This window comes from Eucyclogobius newberryi, unplaced genomic scaffold (genome assembly GCF_026437365.1).
Source record: "Eucyclogobius newberryi isolate DKJ021-1_F unplaced genomic scaffold, fEucNew1.0.hap1 SCAF_9, whole genome shotgun sequence".
Taxonomy (NCBI): Eukaryota; Metazoa; Chordata; class Actinopteri; order Gobiiformes; family Gobiidae; genus Eucyclogobius; species Eucyclogobius newberryi.
This window is the reverse complement of record NW_027316532.1, coordinates 22,457,315-22,473,449: the sequence shown is the minus strand read 5'-3', so window position 1 is coordinate 22,473,449 and position 16,135 is coordinate 22,457,315. Positions and strand designations below refer to the sequence as shown.

Sequence of the window (16,135 nt, the reverse complement as noted above, 5' to 3'; positions counted from 1 at the left end):
AACATCGAATGGGTGAGGATGCAGTGACGCGAGTTTATTCTGGAAGGTTTAGATGTCAAATTAGGCCGCAAAAATGTTTCCATCTTATTGAAGCGCGGCAATTTTTTAGTTTTTTGAGTTTTACAACCTTTTTGTCTTGAACTGCTGCACACTTTTTTAGTTAAAAAGATGTTGCGGCACACCATCCACTAAAACAGTATAAGTAAAAAATAAAGCAAACTTATTTTTTTATAATGTTTGTGTCATTTTTTTTGTATTTAGCTATAATTTTCTCCTTTCATTTAAATGTTTTTTTTATTATTTTTTTTTATTAAAGAACATATAAAAACAAACACAGAGAAAGAACAACACGCCCAGAGAGAGAATACACACAAAATAAAGGCAGCAGACATCCAACAAATACATGAAAAAATAAATGTAAAAGATTAAATCATGGCCTAGAGAACACTAAAAGAAACACGGTCCATTTTGTCCAAAGTCGGTCAAATTCTCCATTTTCAATTTGAGTCCAAATGTAATTGTCTCCATTTCACGTATGTCCAGTATAATGTCAGTCCAGTCCTTGATCAAAAGTGCATTTTCTGTCATCCATTTCTTTGTAAGAGCCTTTTTCGCTGCTGCCAGGAGGATATTCCAGAGATGCTGCTGATTGTGTCCACGGCAGGAGTTCTGAGGCCGAAATTCAGAGTTCTGAAATCCAGTGGGACGGTGATGTCATAAATTGTCTGCAAGTCTTTGTTGATCTCAGTCCAATATTTGTGAACAACAGGATAACACCAAAACACATGATCGTGATTTTCCTCCTGCTGCCACATCCTCTCCAACAGTCTGCGGCTTTTTTGGAAGTTTACACGGGACACTACAAAATTGGTAATTACATTAAAGGGGGGTATACTGTATCATTTTTCATGTTGTCAATACCATGTGTTTTGCACCAGTGCAGATATAGTCTACTGTAAGATCTTTAAGGTCAAAATGAGACCGCTGTGTGTTGTCTGCGTCTTAAGGCGCTGGTACAGCTGGCAGCCCGGTGTAAACGCTCTCTCTTCTTTCTCACACTTATTGTGCTTTATCTCCTATATTTTGTAAATATAGTTAGTATATTTTTTCTATTTTACTGTACGATAGGGACACGCGCTGGAATAGTTTTTAATTCAACTGTTTTTTGACTTTTTTCGGCTGGATTTGAGCGTTTTTCGTTGCGTTCGTGGTGTTGTTGTGACGTGAGCTAGCTCCGAGAGAGCCCACCAGCCCCCCCCCCCCCCCCGCACCCTCCGGCCGCGCTAAAGTACGGCGTGTCGTCGGTACACGTTTATATACACGTTTATATGAAAGAGGAACTTCACGAACGATCGGGACACGCACTGGAATCGCTTTAAATTAACTTGTTTTGACTTTATTCGGCTGGATTGAGTGTTTTCGTCGTGTCGTTGCGATGTGTCTTGGCTCTGAGTCCCCCGGCTCCGGCCCCGCCCCCCGGCTCCGGCCCCGCCCCCCGGCCGGCGCCGTACCGCGTTTCCACAAAGGAGGAACTCATGAAACTGCGGAGAACAGTCGTCTTACCCTGACCTAACCTAATACTGATGTGCAATTCTGTCGTATGTGCAATTACTGTGAAATTCATGTGCAATCTATGTGCTGTCGTGACACATATTCATGTGCAATTACTGTCGGGATCACATGCAATGGTATTTATTTATTTGTCTATGGGAGTTTTTATTTATTTATAGGAGATCTTCTACTGAAAGTGTTTTTCAGTCTTCCTATAAGTGATCTGTTCTTCTGTATCTACCTCTGTATCTACCTGCGTTGCACCAATGAAATTTCCCCATGTGGGACAATAAAGGAATATCTTATCTTATCTTATCTTATCTTATTATAAAGTGTTTGATCATGAGCTAGTTTTTGTTAGCATGTGTTGGTCTGAATGTTGTGAAAAGCACGTTTGAACTCATCGTGGGTGAATAATTAGGACACGTGGAATGCATTGGGAAAGTGGGGAATAACTTTGGACCGCTGCAAACAAATAAACTAGTTCTGTTTTACATTTTTAAGACAGTGAAAATCGGGTACAGTATTTTTAAATGATCGTGTGAATCAATTAACTTGATTTGGAAATGTATCTAAAGCACACCTGGTAATCCTGTAACCCTATCTATTGTTCATGGTGAGGTCATTCCTGTTTGACCAAAGCTTTTACCCTAAACAGACTCATTAGCAGCTCTTCTGTGCTTACATTTACCGTATATTCCGGACTATAATTTGCATCGGAGTATAAGTCGCACCAGCCAAAAAATACATAATAGAGAAGAAAAAAACATAAGTCGCACTGGAGTATGAAATGCGGTTGCAAGTGTGACATATAAATTGCTCTGGAGTATAATTATAAGTATATAAGTATAAATATAAGTATATGTCGCACCCCGGCCAAAACGTTGAAAAAAGTCCGCAAAATACGGTAGGTCCAATAATGAAAACAGTACTTTGTGAGGTTTTAAACTGTGTTATACTGCAACAAAGTCAGTGTTTATAAAAATACATTCACCATGACTTCAGTAAATTAACTTTTAGTTGTGTTATTTTTAGATGAGATTTTAGATCTAGATAAACATTTCAGATTTAAAAAAAATAAAAACGCCTTTTTTACAGTTACAGTTAGCAACATTTCAAATTGTACTTTCCCTAAAAATATTTATGGGAAATACAGGGATTTTTACTTCAGCGGGACTACTGAGCTTCACTTCACTCTTAATGTGTAAATACATAGTTTAATCTTGTTTTAATAATATCAGAAAAGGCCAACAACATAATTTGATATTTCCAAACTGTTTTCCAGCCTGACACATCTCCACATCTCGTAAACAGATCCGTGCGACGGTGTCACGGCAGAAAGACACTCTGCAGAATAACGTCGACACTGGAGAAAACGACATATTTGAGAACGCTTGGATGGGATGACTGAAACTGTAGAGCGCATTAGGTAATTAATCCAGAGCTCGCCTGACCCCCTGGATGTTTCCACTGATCGCTCAATACAGTAGGTTCAAGGGGTCCGATACAATTGGCCCGAGTTGCGTAAGCACAAGCACATTGAGCGAAAGCGTCAGTGTTAAAGGGCCGTGTCACTCTGTGTGTGTCTGAAAACAATACTGAAGAACTGCGATTAGAGCAGAGCAAAATACAGACTAAACAAACAAACAAACAAACAAAGAGACACCAGACAAACACAGAATGTCCAAATAAAAACAGGGGCATACATAAAGAGTAACATAAGAGTTGTTATACTGATTTTAAGTCAAATAACAATGTCTGTCTTGTGCCATGAGAGTTTGTTATATTTCTCTGTGTCATATTTTTATTGTATTTATTTGTATAAAAACTCGAAAAATTTTATAAAAATGATGATAATAATAAATATGACCAATGGGAATACAAAAAACAAAAAAAACACCTTCGCCTCGTCACAGATCTGACCTGTAAGCTTGGCCTAATGGTGTCACCTGCTCATCGCCATGGAGATAGAAATGTATAATGTCGTAGTAGCTCTAATGTAGCAAACCCTGTACCAGAAAAGTTACATATTTAAGAAAAAAATCACTTTTCCGTGTATTTTATGGTCCAATGAATAAAACAGAGAAAATGTGGAATAAAATGCATTTAAAACAAGGACAGAAGAAGATTCCTCATATTTATTTTTTAATCTATGTATGAGAAAATCAAACACTATTCATACAAAAGCACCTCCTTAAAATAAAATACTCCAGTTCATCATTAAAGGGGCTGCACCTTTACTGTTTTAAAACGTGAAAACAGAACTAGTTTCCCAATCTTTACAGCCCCACATGTACCTCTCACTCATCTAATGTATTCAAAGCAGCGAGATTGGCCGTCCCAGGTAAAGCTAACACACATTAGCATGCTAACGGCGCACTTCCTGCTTCTCAGGAGAATAAAACGCTTTATATGTAGAGGCAGAGAAAGTGCTGCGGTCTCATTATAACCAACTTTTACCACATTTCTGTACTGGGGAAAAACAGCTTTTACTTTATTACGCGCATAAAACATTGGGTACATGAACAGGTTCTGTTTTTCACGTTATGGTCCTCTGAAATACACAGGACCCGTTTCATCAACAATATTACCATCAAAAACAAAATCCATCTAATTCTACAGCACAATCAGCCAGAAAGTCAAAGTAGAAGAGGCTTAACGTCGACAAGACTGTTACTGCCAATTGTGTTAAGGTCCGTTTGTTATGTAAGACTAATAATATGATTTAATAAAGCAGTCAACTGGCTCTTATTATACAATGCTTTTGAAGAGAACATTTAATTCAATAGAGAGCGAGCGAGTGCCCCGGTGACGCTTGCTTCTTTCTTAAGCGTTACCATGGACATATTTGGAAATTATGGCCGGTCGAGGGAGAATGAAACAGTAACATAATTAAACAAGCGGATCGGCACAATTTCCTACAAAGATGTGGTCTAGTCTTTGTAGAATGGTATTGATGGAATTTGTCTTCAACCACTTCAATCAAAACAAGACAATGTATTTATTGGTAACGCTATAAAATAATGTTCCTAAGAATGCATTGATAAGCGCTAGTTGTTTTTGTACATGGTTTAATAACACACGTTTATGGTTATTAACATTTACCAGGTTTTATAAGCCATCTACAAGCGTTAGTAAATGTTTAAGTGCTCATAAACAAATAACTAGTGCTTATTAATGCCTTATACATAGTTTATTAAGGAGTAGCTTGAACTCTGACTGGCTTAGAGTTAAAGTTAGGGTTGAGGTATTAAGAAAGAAGTTACCAAGCTTGAATTCTTAATAAACTGTTTGTTGATTCTGAATTAAGTATTTTATTAAGGCTATTAAATTAACTATTAATATACTATAATTATTAATTAACACCATAACCTTAACTCCTAATGTTATAATTACTAAGTCTGAATCACTCTTAATAAACAATGTGTTCACGAATCAAATCTTGCTCTGTTCATGTTTTATTGAGGCTAATTCATGTGTAGTAGTGAAAAAATATTACCAAAGCAATAACATAAGAAGAGAAAAGTTTCACAGTGCAGCTTTAATAATTGTCACATTGTAGTAATTGACCTGATCCGGAGTTAGAGCCCGTTCACCTGTCTCTGTGTTTGTGGCGAGTGTTGGTCAGACAATGGTCTTTTGTTTCTCTGCATCCTATTTTTCCTCTTGCGCGATGATAATAACTCAGGCGTTTGCACTATGGACACGCCACACGCTACACGCCGAACGCACACGCCACACGCACACGGCGAACGCACACGCCGCACGCCACACGCCGAACGCACATGCCACATGCACACGCCAAACGCACACGCCACACACACACGCTGCACGCCGAACGCACACGCCACACGCACACGCTGCACGCCGAACCCACACGCACACGCCACACGCTGCACACCGAACGCACAAGCCACACGCCAAATGCACACACCACACGCCGAACGCACACGCCACATACACACGCCACACGCACACGGCCGAATGCACACGCCGGACGCACACGCCACACGCCAAACGCACACGCCACACGCAGAACGCACACGCCACATACACGCCACACGCCCGAATGCACACGCCGGACGCACACGCCACACACCGAACGCACACGCCGAACGCACACGCCAAACGCACACGCCGAACGCACACGCCACACGCCCGAACGCACACGCCAAACGCACACGGCCGAACGCACACGCCGAACGCACACGCCGGATGCACATGCTACACGCACACGCCGAACGCCACACGCACACGCCACAAGCACACGCCACAAGCACACGCGACATGCACACGCTCCTGGTTCCTGTCAGAAACGCCGCTGGACCTGACTAGATCCATGGGCCCAGACGGCAAAACAGGATCAATCTCATGTCCACTTCCTGCGCATCACTTCCTGTTTCCTCCTCCTCTGCGACGACGGACAGAAGAATGGAAGGAATGAGAAGGGGGAAAACGCAACAAAACCGGGGTGAGATCATGGGAAACGGTCAGACTGGAGAAAGAGGGGATTTCAAACGGCAGGTGTCGACCGGAGGAACCAATAACACGAGATGAGACGGGTTTATGAACGGCGCGGGGAACTTTACTTTGCATGTTCAATCATTCCCGGTCCTTGAAACACAGCGTTGAGTAACGGTGGGATCTGGCAAAACCTAACGAAGAGTGAAAATTCTGCTGTTCACGATCCGTCGGCAAAATGTCAAAATGTGGAGAACAGACGACAGAGTCAACAACGACAGAGTTATTTCATAGTTATAGTTTGTGGAGTTATTTAGAAGTGACACAGAGGAAGAAGAATTCAATGGATTTAGTGATTTGGGGTAATACTGATGCTTTGGTAAACTTGTTAGCATGTTCTTTATGCTATAGTTATCTGAATAACTGTTAATATGTTACGTTAACATACCAGACACTTACCACAGTTCTGTCTGTGCATCATGTAGCTGAAGGTGTTAGCGTTAGCATACGTACACCTATTCACCACATTATAATTTTAAATTGCAAGATTAAATGTCTGTTTTTGGTCTTGGATTTTATCATATACATTTCCCCCAGAAATGTAATTTATACTCCAGAGCAATTTATATATGTTTTTTTTTATCTCTATTATGCATTTTTTGGCTAGTGCGACTTATAGTCCAGAAAATACAGTACGAAGAATAAAACATTATAAAAACAACAGGGTCAAAAGTTAAACAACAAGGCAGGTATGAACAAATTAAATAAAAGACAAAGACACAACTCATGCAGTGTAAAAGGCAGAGAGTTAAAAGACTTGCTGGACAATTAATTAACACAGAAAATTGGCTTTTACCTCAGTAACAGTTGCTATGCTTCTCTTTCATGCAAAAATGAACTGTTACATCAACGTTTTTGCCAGTCCAGAGTTTGCACAGAAACTGGTAAACAAAACAAAAATGGCATTTCAATATCGTGCAAACCTCAACCTGGAATAATTTACAAATCACCTCTTTTTGGCCGGAATAATGTTTTTGTCTCATTCTACTCTCCAGACTCAGAAGTACAGATGTCAACAGCTTAATCAGAAATATTTTTAGAGCCAAAAAACTCTTTCTGTGAGTCATCTCTGTGTGATATGTGTGCGTTAGAAGACCTTTGTTCCTATCTTACTAGTTTAACTTGAACAATGGCTTAGGCAATTGTGCTATGGGGTTTCTTGTTTTGTTTCTGTTTGTAAAAAATAAAAAAAAATAAAAAAATGTGTAAAAAAAATTGTTGTATGAAAAAGTAAAATAAAAATATAACTGATTCCAGGTCAGTTTTACCAAAATTAAAACTTGAAGGAGGACTTGTGATGTTTCTTTTTTTCTTTTTCCTGTTTGTGAAAAAAAAAGAAAGAAAGAAAAGAAAAAAAGGGTTAAAAAGAGATGAACAAAAGAAGAAAAGATGAAAATAAATGAATATTTTGTAAAAAGAAGAAAAAAAGAACAGATTCCAATAGGTTTGTTAAAAATATTGTTGTTTTTAAGTGACATGTTTTCCTGACTAAATACAAGGTAAATAACATTTTAAAAGTATTTCAACATATAACTGCAGCACTAGTAAAATAAGGTGTGATAAGGGCAGATAAACAGGTAAAATGTGGTGGAAAATGATTCATTACTACCTGAGGATGAGGTACAATCTTATCCTGCAATAGTAAAAAAGCATCCGCCTACACTAAATATGACCAATACTAACTATTTATTACAATTAACTCATTACACTTGCTAACCAATAAGCCAAAAAGCCAGACCAACAGTTATAAAAGTCAGTTATCGCTTGATTTTATGACAAAAAACATCAATTCCCATGCAAAATGCTGAGAGGACTCCTGAGTGGCAGCCCATTCACATTAGACTCGTCTCTTGTGGGTTTTGCAAAATGAGTCTGCAGCTGCAAACAGGCTTTTTTCAACCCTTCTGCCAACAATCACATAACCATTCTGCTGACATTACGTTACATTATGTCGCAACCGCCAACAACAACAACAACAACTGTTACGCAATAATAAAGTCAATAAAGTCAACACATCTTCCAGTCGCTGCTAATAACGCGTGATTTTCTACAGCGTTCCCGGACATAAAAGCACAAGTGGCTCATATCAGAACCATGTACGGGAGTTTGTGTTTTTGTCAGAAAGCGCTGGTCTGGAGTGGATCACGTGATAGTGTTGCGTGTCGGTCACGCATGAGTTACACGGTGGAGTTACACATCTTCACGCACAAGCTGTTCTCTGTGTGTCGGGTCACGTTAACGACACAGCAATCTAACAGTAAGAAAGTTTTGGCTAATATTGCGGCTATTGTGTCTTTAAAGCGCCCCCTACAGGTCGGATTTTGAATTTGGCTGGAAATTATACAAATGTCATCACAGAATGGCACGTTTTGTAGGTTTATAATTTCACTTTGTTTGTAATTGATGACATCACACTAGGAAACTACCCAGCAAACACTGGGAAAAAAACATTATATTTAAATGTCACAATTTGTTTTAATTTGACAAATAAAAATATATGAGAGCGACTTTATTTTGTGGAATTATAGTTTAGACTGGAGTGAGTGTCCCTAGTGTGATGTCTGTCATTTTCTACAGATTTTTCAACTTTTCTCCACAAAAACTATAATGTACATGTACAAGAGGTATAAATACACCAAATAAAGTCAAAATTTGAACGCACTTTAAGGGGAAACTTCGAGCAAAATAAAGATCTTTTAACATGTGACTTGTAACGTATAGGGCTGCAACTAACAACTGTTTTGATAATTGATTAGGATTATTCTTTCAATTAATCAATTAAGACAGTGAATATGAGATTTTTACTCAGTTTTACTCAGATAGAGCTGAACTGAGAACATTATTTACAGATGAAAGGGTGTTTTACTCAAAAACACCAAATGTATTTATTTATTTCCCATGTTATTTGTATATCATTCTCTGTCTCAGTAACACTGACTAAACTGTAAATTGTGTGTATATATTCAGTCTATAAGTTTATTATTATATTATATAGTTAACCCATTATTATTATTATTTTTATATATATTTTGCTATTATATATGTTGTGTTCTCTCAGGTCATGGCATGTTTTGGAGTCCGAGCATTGACCAGTTAACGATTATTCGAACAATATTAGCACATACTTTCAACAATAAATTGCTGTCAGCTGTATACAAAACCTGTCACTCCCATTTACTGCAAATGTGCTCATGCGTAACATTTTCGGAGCAGCGTCTGTTTACAGTCGTGAACCCAGTGACACGCGTCGGGCTGCGGTTCTCCGGGAGGAAGTCAGAGGAAGTCCATCTGCAGCGAGAGGAAGCCGCCTCAGCACGCCGACCAATGAGGATGTCACATGTGCAGACAAAAACACCGGGGCACCAATAGATAAGAGCCAAGCGACTACTATAGCGGCCTGCTCACTGGCCTCTCCAAACGAGCTGTAAAACAGCTGCAGTACATCCAGAACGCTGCTGCTCGGGTCCTGACTAGACCAGGAAGTACCATCACATTAGTCCTGTTCTCAGGTCTCTGCACTGCCCCCTGTGGCTCGGAGAATAGACTTTAAAGCAGCTCTGCTTGTGCACAAGTCTCTCCATGGCCTAGCACCAAAGTACATCTCAGACATGTTAGTGCCATATGAACCATCTCGACTCTGAGGACCTCAGGGACCGGCCTCCTGCTGGTGCCCAGAGTCAGGACTAAACATGGACCGGCCACCTGCTGGTGCCAGAGTCAATACTAAACATGGACCGGCCTCCTGCTGGTGCCAGAGTCAGGACTAAACATGGACCGGCCTCCTGCTGGTGCCCAGAGTCAGGACTAAACAAGGACCGGCCTCCTGCTGGTGCCAGAGTCAGGACTAAACATGGACCTGCCTCCTGCTGGTACCAGAGTCAGGACTAAACATAGACTGGCCTCCAGCTGGTGCCAGAGTCAGGACTAAACATGGACTGGCCTCCTGCTGGTGCCCAGAGTCAGGACTAAACATGGACCGGCCTCCTGCTGGTGCCAGAGTCAATACTAAACATGGACCGGCCTCCTGCTGGTGCCAGAGTCAGGACTAAACATGGACCGGCCTCCTGCTGGTGCCCAGAGTCAGGACTAAACAAGGACCGGCCTCCTGCTGGTGCCAGAGTCAGGACTAAACATGGACCAGCCTCCTGCTGGTGCCAGAGTCAGGACTAAACATGGACCAGCCTCCTGCTGGTGCCAGAGTCAGGACTAAACATGGACCGGCCTCCTGCTTCATTCAGACTATAGTTGAATGAATCCTGGTTAGAAAATTGGCGTCAAAAACACTTGATAAATGACACGGCTCTGAGAATCTAGAAATGCGTTGAAATGTTCACCTTAAACTGTGTGTAATTCCCTCTGCCGCCAGTAGAGACATGAGCGAGAAACCTGAGATGCCAAACTAAAGGTTCTCAAGAGCACGTTTAAAGGCTAATAACAATACAAATGACCTTTTCATGAGAATTTTTCCTCTTTGAGCTCAGCTTGACGCTCGCACATGCAAAGTTCAGAGTTTTGGACCGAACAGCACATTTTCAAGTCAAGTTGTCTTTTTATAGCTCACAGTCACATTTTTGTATTTACGCAAGCTGTATAAATGAGACCCCAGAGCTTGTTGTATTACATACAAATAAAAACATATTCTCCACTATTACAAAGAAAGTCTACATCAAATTAAATATTGGGCCCCAATAAATATTGTTACAGCAGTTATTTATTGAACAAAAGGATAATATATACAGTTGATATATCTAGTTCATACATAGTGTGTTGTAATGTTTTGGAGGTCAAACTTTACGCCCTGATTGGCCCTGCGACAAGTTGGCCACTGTCCAGGGTGTACCCCGCCTAAGGCCCGAAGTCACTGGGATAGGCTCCAGTCACCCGCGACCCCGAAAGGGAACAAGCGGTAGAAAATGGATGGATGGATGAACTTTACGGCAAATTAAACAAAACACAACAAAAAATGCAGTTTTTTATTGTGTGTAATATAAGTTTTATGTGCGCGTCTTTTTCAGTGCAACAAAGCTAGAGAAAATGTGTGAAAATTGGTTTAAGTATGAAACCAACAAACTCTAGAGCTAAACTAAAGCTAAACCAGCAACAATGCACAATTACTGCTACTTTTTTATCTTTTTAAGGCACAGAAACACATTAGCAAACCTTCTAAAAAAATCTGACTAAACCAGACTTTCAGAGCATACACAAGTTTCTCTTCACCAAACACGTGTGCGCTGAAGCAAAGCTGCATGTGAAGGTGTTGATTCTGAGAAAACTGATCCACCACCATTGCCATGTTTTGAGCAGATTAGATGTTTGTAAAGGTGCGCGGTTTGGTTCTGACGAGTCTCTTTGAAGCTTCCAGACGTAAAAGGAGGTTACTGAGGTTCCTGCTGTGGTTTCACTCTGTGTCACCTGTTTGTGTCCGCTTTCTTCTTCGAAAACTGCACCTTTTTATGTTTATGTTATTTTTCTGTACATTAATGTATCTATTTCCACTACTGGGAGAAGTCACGGGTCAGATTACAGTAAAAATACATGTTTTTCTGGGTTATTTTTCAGCAATAAAACACGTACTCTGAAATAAATGCTTGATCCATAAGGCGTGCGGATGAACATTGAAGTCACCTCGATAATATGTCAGTGGAGACAATGGCTCCCAAATCCTCACTGTGGACTTCCGGAAAAACTATAAATGAACTGTTGTACTGATGATTGTTCAAACTTTCCACTGTTATAATCATGATACGCTATTGTCACTAGCTTTACAGGTCACAACATTTAAATAAAGATTTGTAAAGTAAAACAACAGCAACAACAACAACAACGACAACAACCTGCTAAACCTGTAGTTTAGACTCTACAAAGATGTTCTGAAGCATGTGTGGTTTTTGTGATTAGTTTAGCAGATTCAGATTCAAGTCTTTCTCTCAAATGTCAATTCTCCTGGACGTGTTTAAAATGTACACTTTGAACAGAATCCAACTAAATCATTAGTCTCAATCTAATCACAATCACACTGTTTGCCTGTATCACTTTACAATATCGAGAACTGAACAAAGACTTATTTCATATAATTTATTAAGCATGATTCAGGCTCAGTAACTACTTCATTCAGGTTAGGAATTAGGTTAAGTAATTACTATTATTACAATTAAGTTTTTGTTCATGCTTTTCTTACCGAGAAATTTTAAGAAATAATTGTAGTTATTATACACATAATGTTATCGGTTTGTCCAAATTAGATTTTTTGCCCAAATCAATAACTTTAATGTTAAAGTGCAATTTAATCTTAGTGGTACATCTGTCAACTGCAGCTGATACTGTTTTTTTTACATCAAGTTTGTTCATTATAACGCACTGTCCCCAACAAATTAACAACTGACTTGAACATGGCAATTTCACAATTCACTGTCACAATACTAAAGAATCCACAATATTTCAATGTACTCCACCTCGCAAATACTTTTTAAACCACTTTTCCTTTCAGCCAAAATTATACTCTGCCATCAACACTTGTTTAAACATAGTTGTGGACCTTCCAAATATGAAAGATGCTTTACAAATACAAGCGCAGTAGTAGTTTATGTTAGTTTTGAGACATTTCTGCAAACACAAATACACGTCCACATCAACCGACGCCTTGAAAAATGACATGAAAATGTATCCCACATGATGAAAGAAGCACATCTGCAGCAGGCCACATCCATCACATCCATTCACAAACTGCAAAACATCTGCAAACACAGCCCCCCGCTGGCCCGTATGTGTACTGCACCGGCCGACCCCACTTCCAAGTGAGGAAATAGGGTGGGAAAAGCCTGTCTGTTATCTCTGCCCGTCTAATGCCACGACCGCTCGCCCCGATTGTGTCCGAGCAGCGCTAACGAGCTCGGTGACAGCGCAGTCCGGGTTTGAAGCGGGCGTGTCCGGATAGAGGAGGGCGAACGGCACGTACGCTCGGTCCGACGGGCAGAAGGAGGCTCGGTGTTTGTGTGTACGTGAAGAAAGCAGAGTTTGGCACGTCGCTCTGCATGAGTCCGACACGTATACGAGGCGGGGGAGGCGGGGTCTTACCTGGGAGGCAGACTCTGGTGATGGGGGGCTGCGTGGTGGCGGCTGGAGACCTCCTGAGAAACAGACAAACAGGACAAGACGGTAAGAATAACGGGGAAAACATGCAATACAACTTTATGTAATATAAATAATAATATAATATACAGTCTTTGTTTTTCTTCCTTTATCTATATGTTTATTGTGACCTCACCACTTATATAGACTTGATATACACTGGAAAAGGACCATGGTAAATAATATGATAACAATAAGTGCTTGAAATGAGTAGTATTTGTCTAGTTTTGGGTATATTTATGGACTTAAAGTAAGATTCCTGGAGGAACAAGCATAAAATATCTTACTTTAATTTAAATATACAGGCATTTTCTCCCTTGAAATGAAAAAAAATTAAATAAAAATGCTACTGAACTTGAAATAAGATCAAAACTTGTAAATTGTTTTTTTTTTTAGAAAGTCACAATATACTCAAATCAAGATAAATCAATCACTTTTTAACGTATGACACAGTATGACATTAATCTTATCTCACATGAAAGTGTGAGATCCAGGCCAAGTGACGGGTCAGATCTGTGGAGAGGTGGTGCAGCGATCGTTTGACATTGAGCTGCACAAGTCCACACTTTAAAAACACCGGCCCGGAGCGAAACACGATCGCGCCGTTTAGTTTCCAGTTGATGCAAGTTCCGGGACGAGGAAACAAATCGCTCGTTTTCCCGACTCAGCGACGCGCGAGGGATAAACGTCACCTAAGCGTAAACGGTAGAGACCTGTCCGCGGTTTGATACACGTACGACGTGATTAACCTCATTTATAATTGAAGAAACTGAAATATATGATACAACAAGTTATTTTCTACTGTATTATCGTATTTTCCAGACCATAAGTCGCACTGGAGTATGAAATGCGGTTGCAAGTGTGAAAATAACAAATAATATCACATATAAGACGCTCCGGAGTATATGTATACAAGTATAAATATAAGTATAAGTCGCACCCCGGCCAAAACTATGAAGAAGGGTGCAACTTATAGTCCGAAAAATACGGTATTCATTCAGATATGTTTTATCCTCGTACAGATGCCGTTAATCAATAGACACGTTTTAAATCTGAATCTGAACTCCCCATGACGTCTCCGTTGCCAGGTAGAACGCCAACGTGTAAAGTGCGTCATCTAAATTAGTATATGTGCTGTGAACGGTGTTTCGGGGCATCTGCTAGTGTCGCGCGCTGTTCATAGTGTGGCCATCGTGAGTCACAGGCAGCGCTAAAGACAGAGACAGAGCCTCGTTCCTATAGCGATGGAGCAGCTCTTTTTGAGGGATATTGACGCGGTGCACAGTGTCTTTGGGGCTGCGGCAGGCGGCGAGTGTCCGAGGACGGCACAGATGTGGGCCTGGTCGGACTTCAGATGATCGCCGCCGCTGGAGCTGAGGCGGAGGGTCTGGTCTTTACATCGTTTGACATTGAGCTGCACAAGTTCAACACTTTAAAAACACCGGCCCGGAGCGAAGGAGTCCCACACGCACCGAAAACGGATCAAAAACACATCCAAGGAAACCCGATAGCGCGGTGTAGTTTCCAGGTGACGAGAGTTCCGGGATGAGGAAACAAATCGCTCGTTTTCCCGACTCAGCGCGTGGGGTCTGGTCTTCACGTCTCGCAGGAACGTGGCCCACTTCCACTTCCTCAGCTCAGAACGTGTCATTTGGAGTCGTTTTTTTCGTCATGTGAAATAGTGATTTTAAGGAGTTCTTGTTTGTACATAACAGGTTTACATTAAATATGATCAGGCGAACACACGTCTATCATATAGTTTGTGTTTAATCTTGATTCAGATTTCCTTTTTTTATATGAAAACTTGTTAACGTATTTTCCACACTATAAGGCACACCTTATATATGGATTAATTCTGGTCAATTCTACTTATTGACCTCGGAGCGATTTTGTGTGGTACACGTTTTGTTTCGCTTAAATGTGCCTTTATTGCCTATAGCATTTTGTTACAATCTGGTGGTAAATCTGTACATTGTCCCTTCAATGTCCAGCAGGTGAAAAGGCGGTGGAAAAGGCCGATCAGTATCGACCACAATGCATTGCGAGAGTCGGAAAAACAAGAGCAAACAGTGACAGAAGTTTAACTGGACACAACACGACTGAATGAAAGTAAAAGAACCGTAAAACTCTGGAGGAATTAAACACTGGAATGAGCTCAGTGATGAATTACAGTTAATTCATACTTAGAGGGACCAGATTTTCAAATTTAAAAACTGGGACACACCTGGGTTGGGATGGGAAATAATAATAAGTGTTAAAAAAAAAGAAAAACGTAGGTAAATAAGTACATTTGTATGCACTCGGATCATTCATACCAAGTGAACCGTGGTATTATAGTCAGTATTTAATCTGAGAGACCTTTGTCAGTGGAATTGAGTGCATCTTTTGTGTTTTGGTCATTCCAAAGCCAGATTTTCTCTATTTCAGCCAGAAAGAAACTACAATATATTCCCTTCTTTACGGTCGGAAGGTCTCAAAATGGTCTAAACTGGAACAAACTGGGACATGTCTTGAATGAAACTGGGACAAATCAATGGTTTTGGATACCTCTGCTGGAACATGGGACACAGACCTCAAAACTGGGACTGTCCCGGGTAAATAGGGACATCTGGTCACCCTATTCATACTAAAATAATCATATATGAAATCATTGATACAGATACATGGCTGGAGTAAATCAAAAGACAGGAGAGTAGAATGTACAGGAGATAATAAGAGTTTAGTTTATATTGATTCAGTGGATATTGTTGTGTCTGATTGTTGGCACGGTGATTCTGCTTTTATCTATTCATATTTAAGATTCATTCGCCCCGAGCGTATGCAGGGATGACCCCAGGCGACCCTCAGCGGCGCTCTTCCTTCACAAAGACACACACTCTGTCTCGACGGTGACACATACGATTACATCCTCCTTACCTCACCTCCACTGTAACAC

The 16,135-nt window shown here is 40.5% G+C and overlaps 1 protein-coding gene across 3 annotated transcripts in view; it reads right to left on the bottom strand.

The window, feature by feature from the left end:
* The window catches only part of pde4ba (phosphodiesterase 4B, cAMP-specific a), a 266,818-nt gene that overhangs the window by 91,955 nt on the left and 158,728 nt on the right, over nucleotides 1-16,135 (bottom strand). For all 3 annotated transcript variants that reach the window (XM_072439007.1, XM_072439008.1, XM_072439009.1), the window contains one exon: nucleotides 13,147-13,199. In XM_072439007.1, coding sequence (XP_072295108.1) covers nucleotides 13,147-13,199 — 53 coding nt within the window. The remainder of the gene's footprint in view (nucleotides 1-13,146; nucleotides 13,200-16,135) is intronic.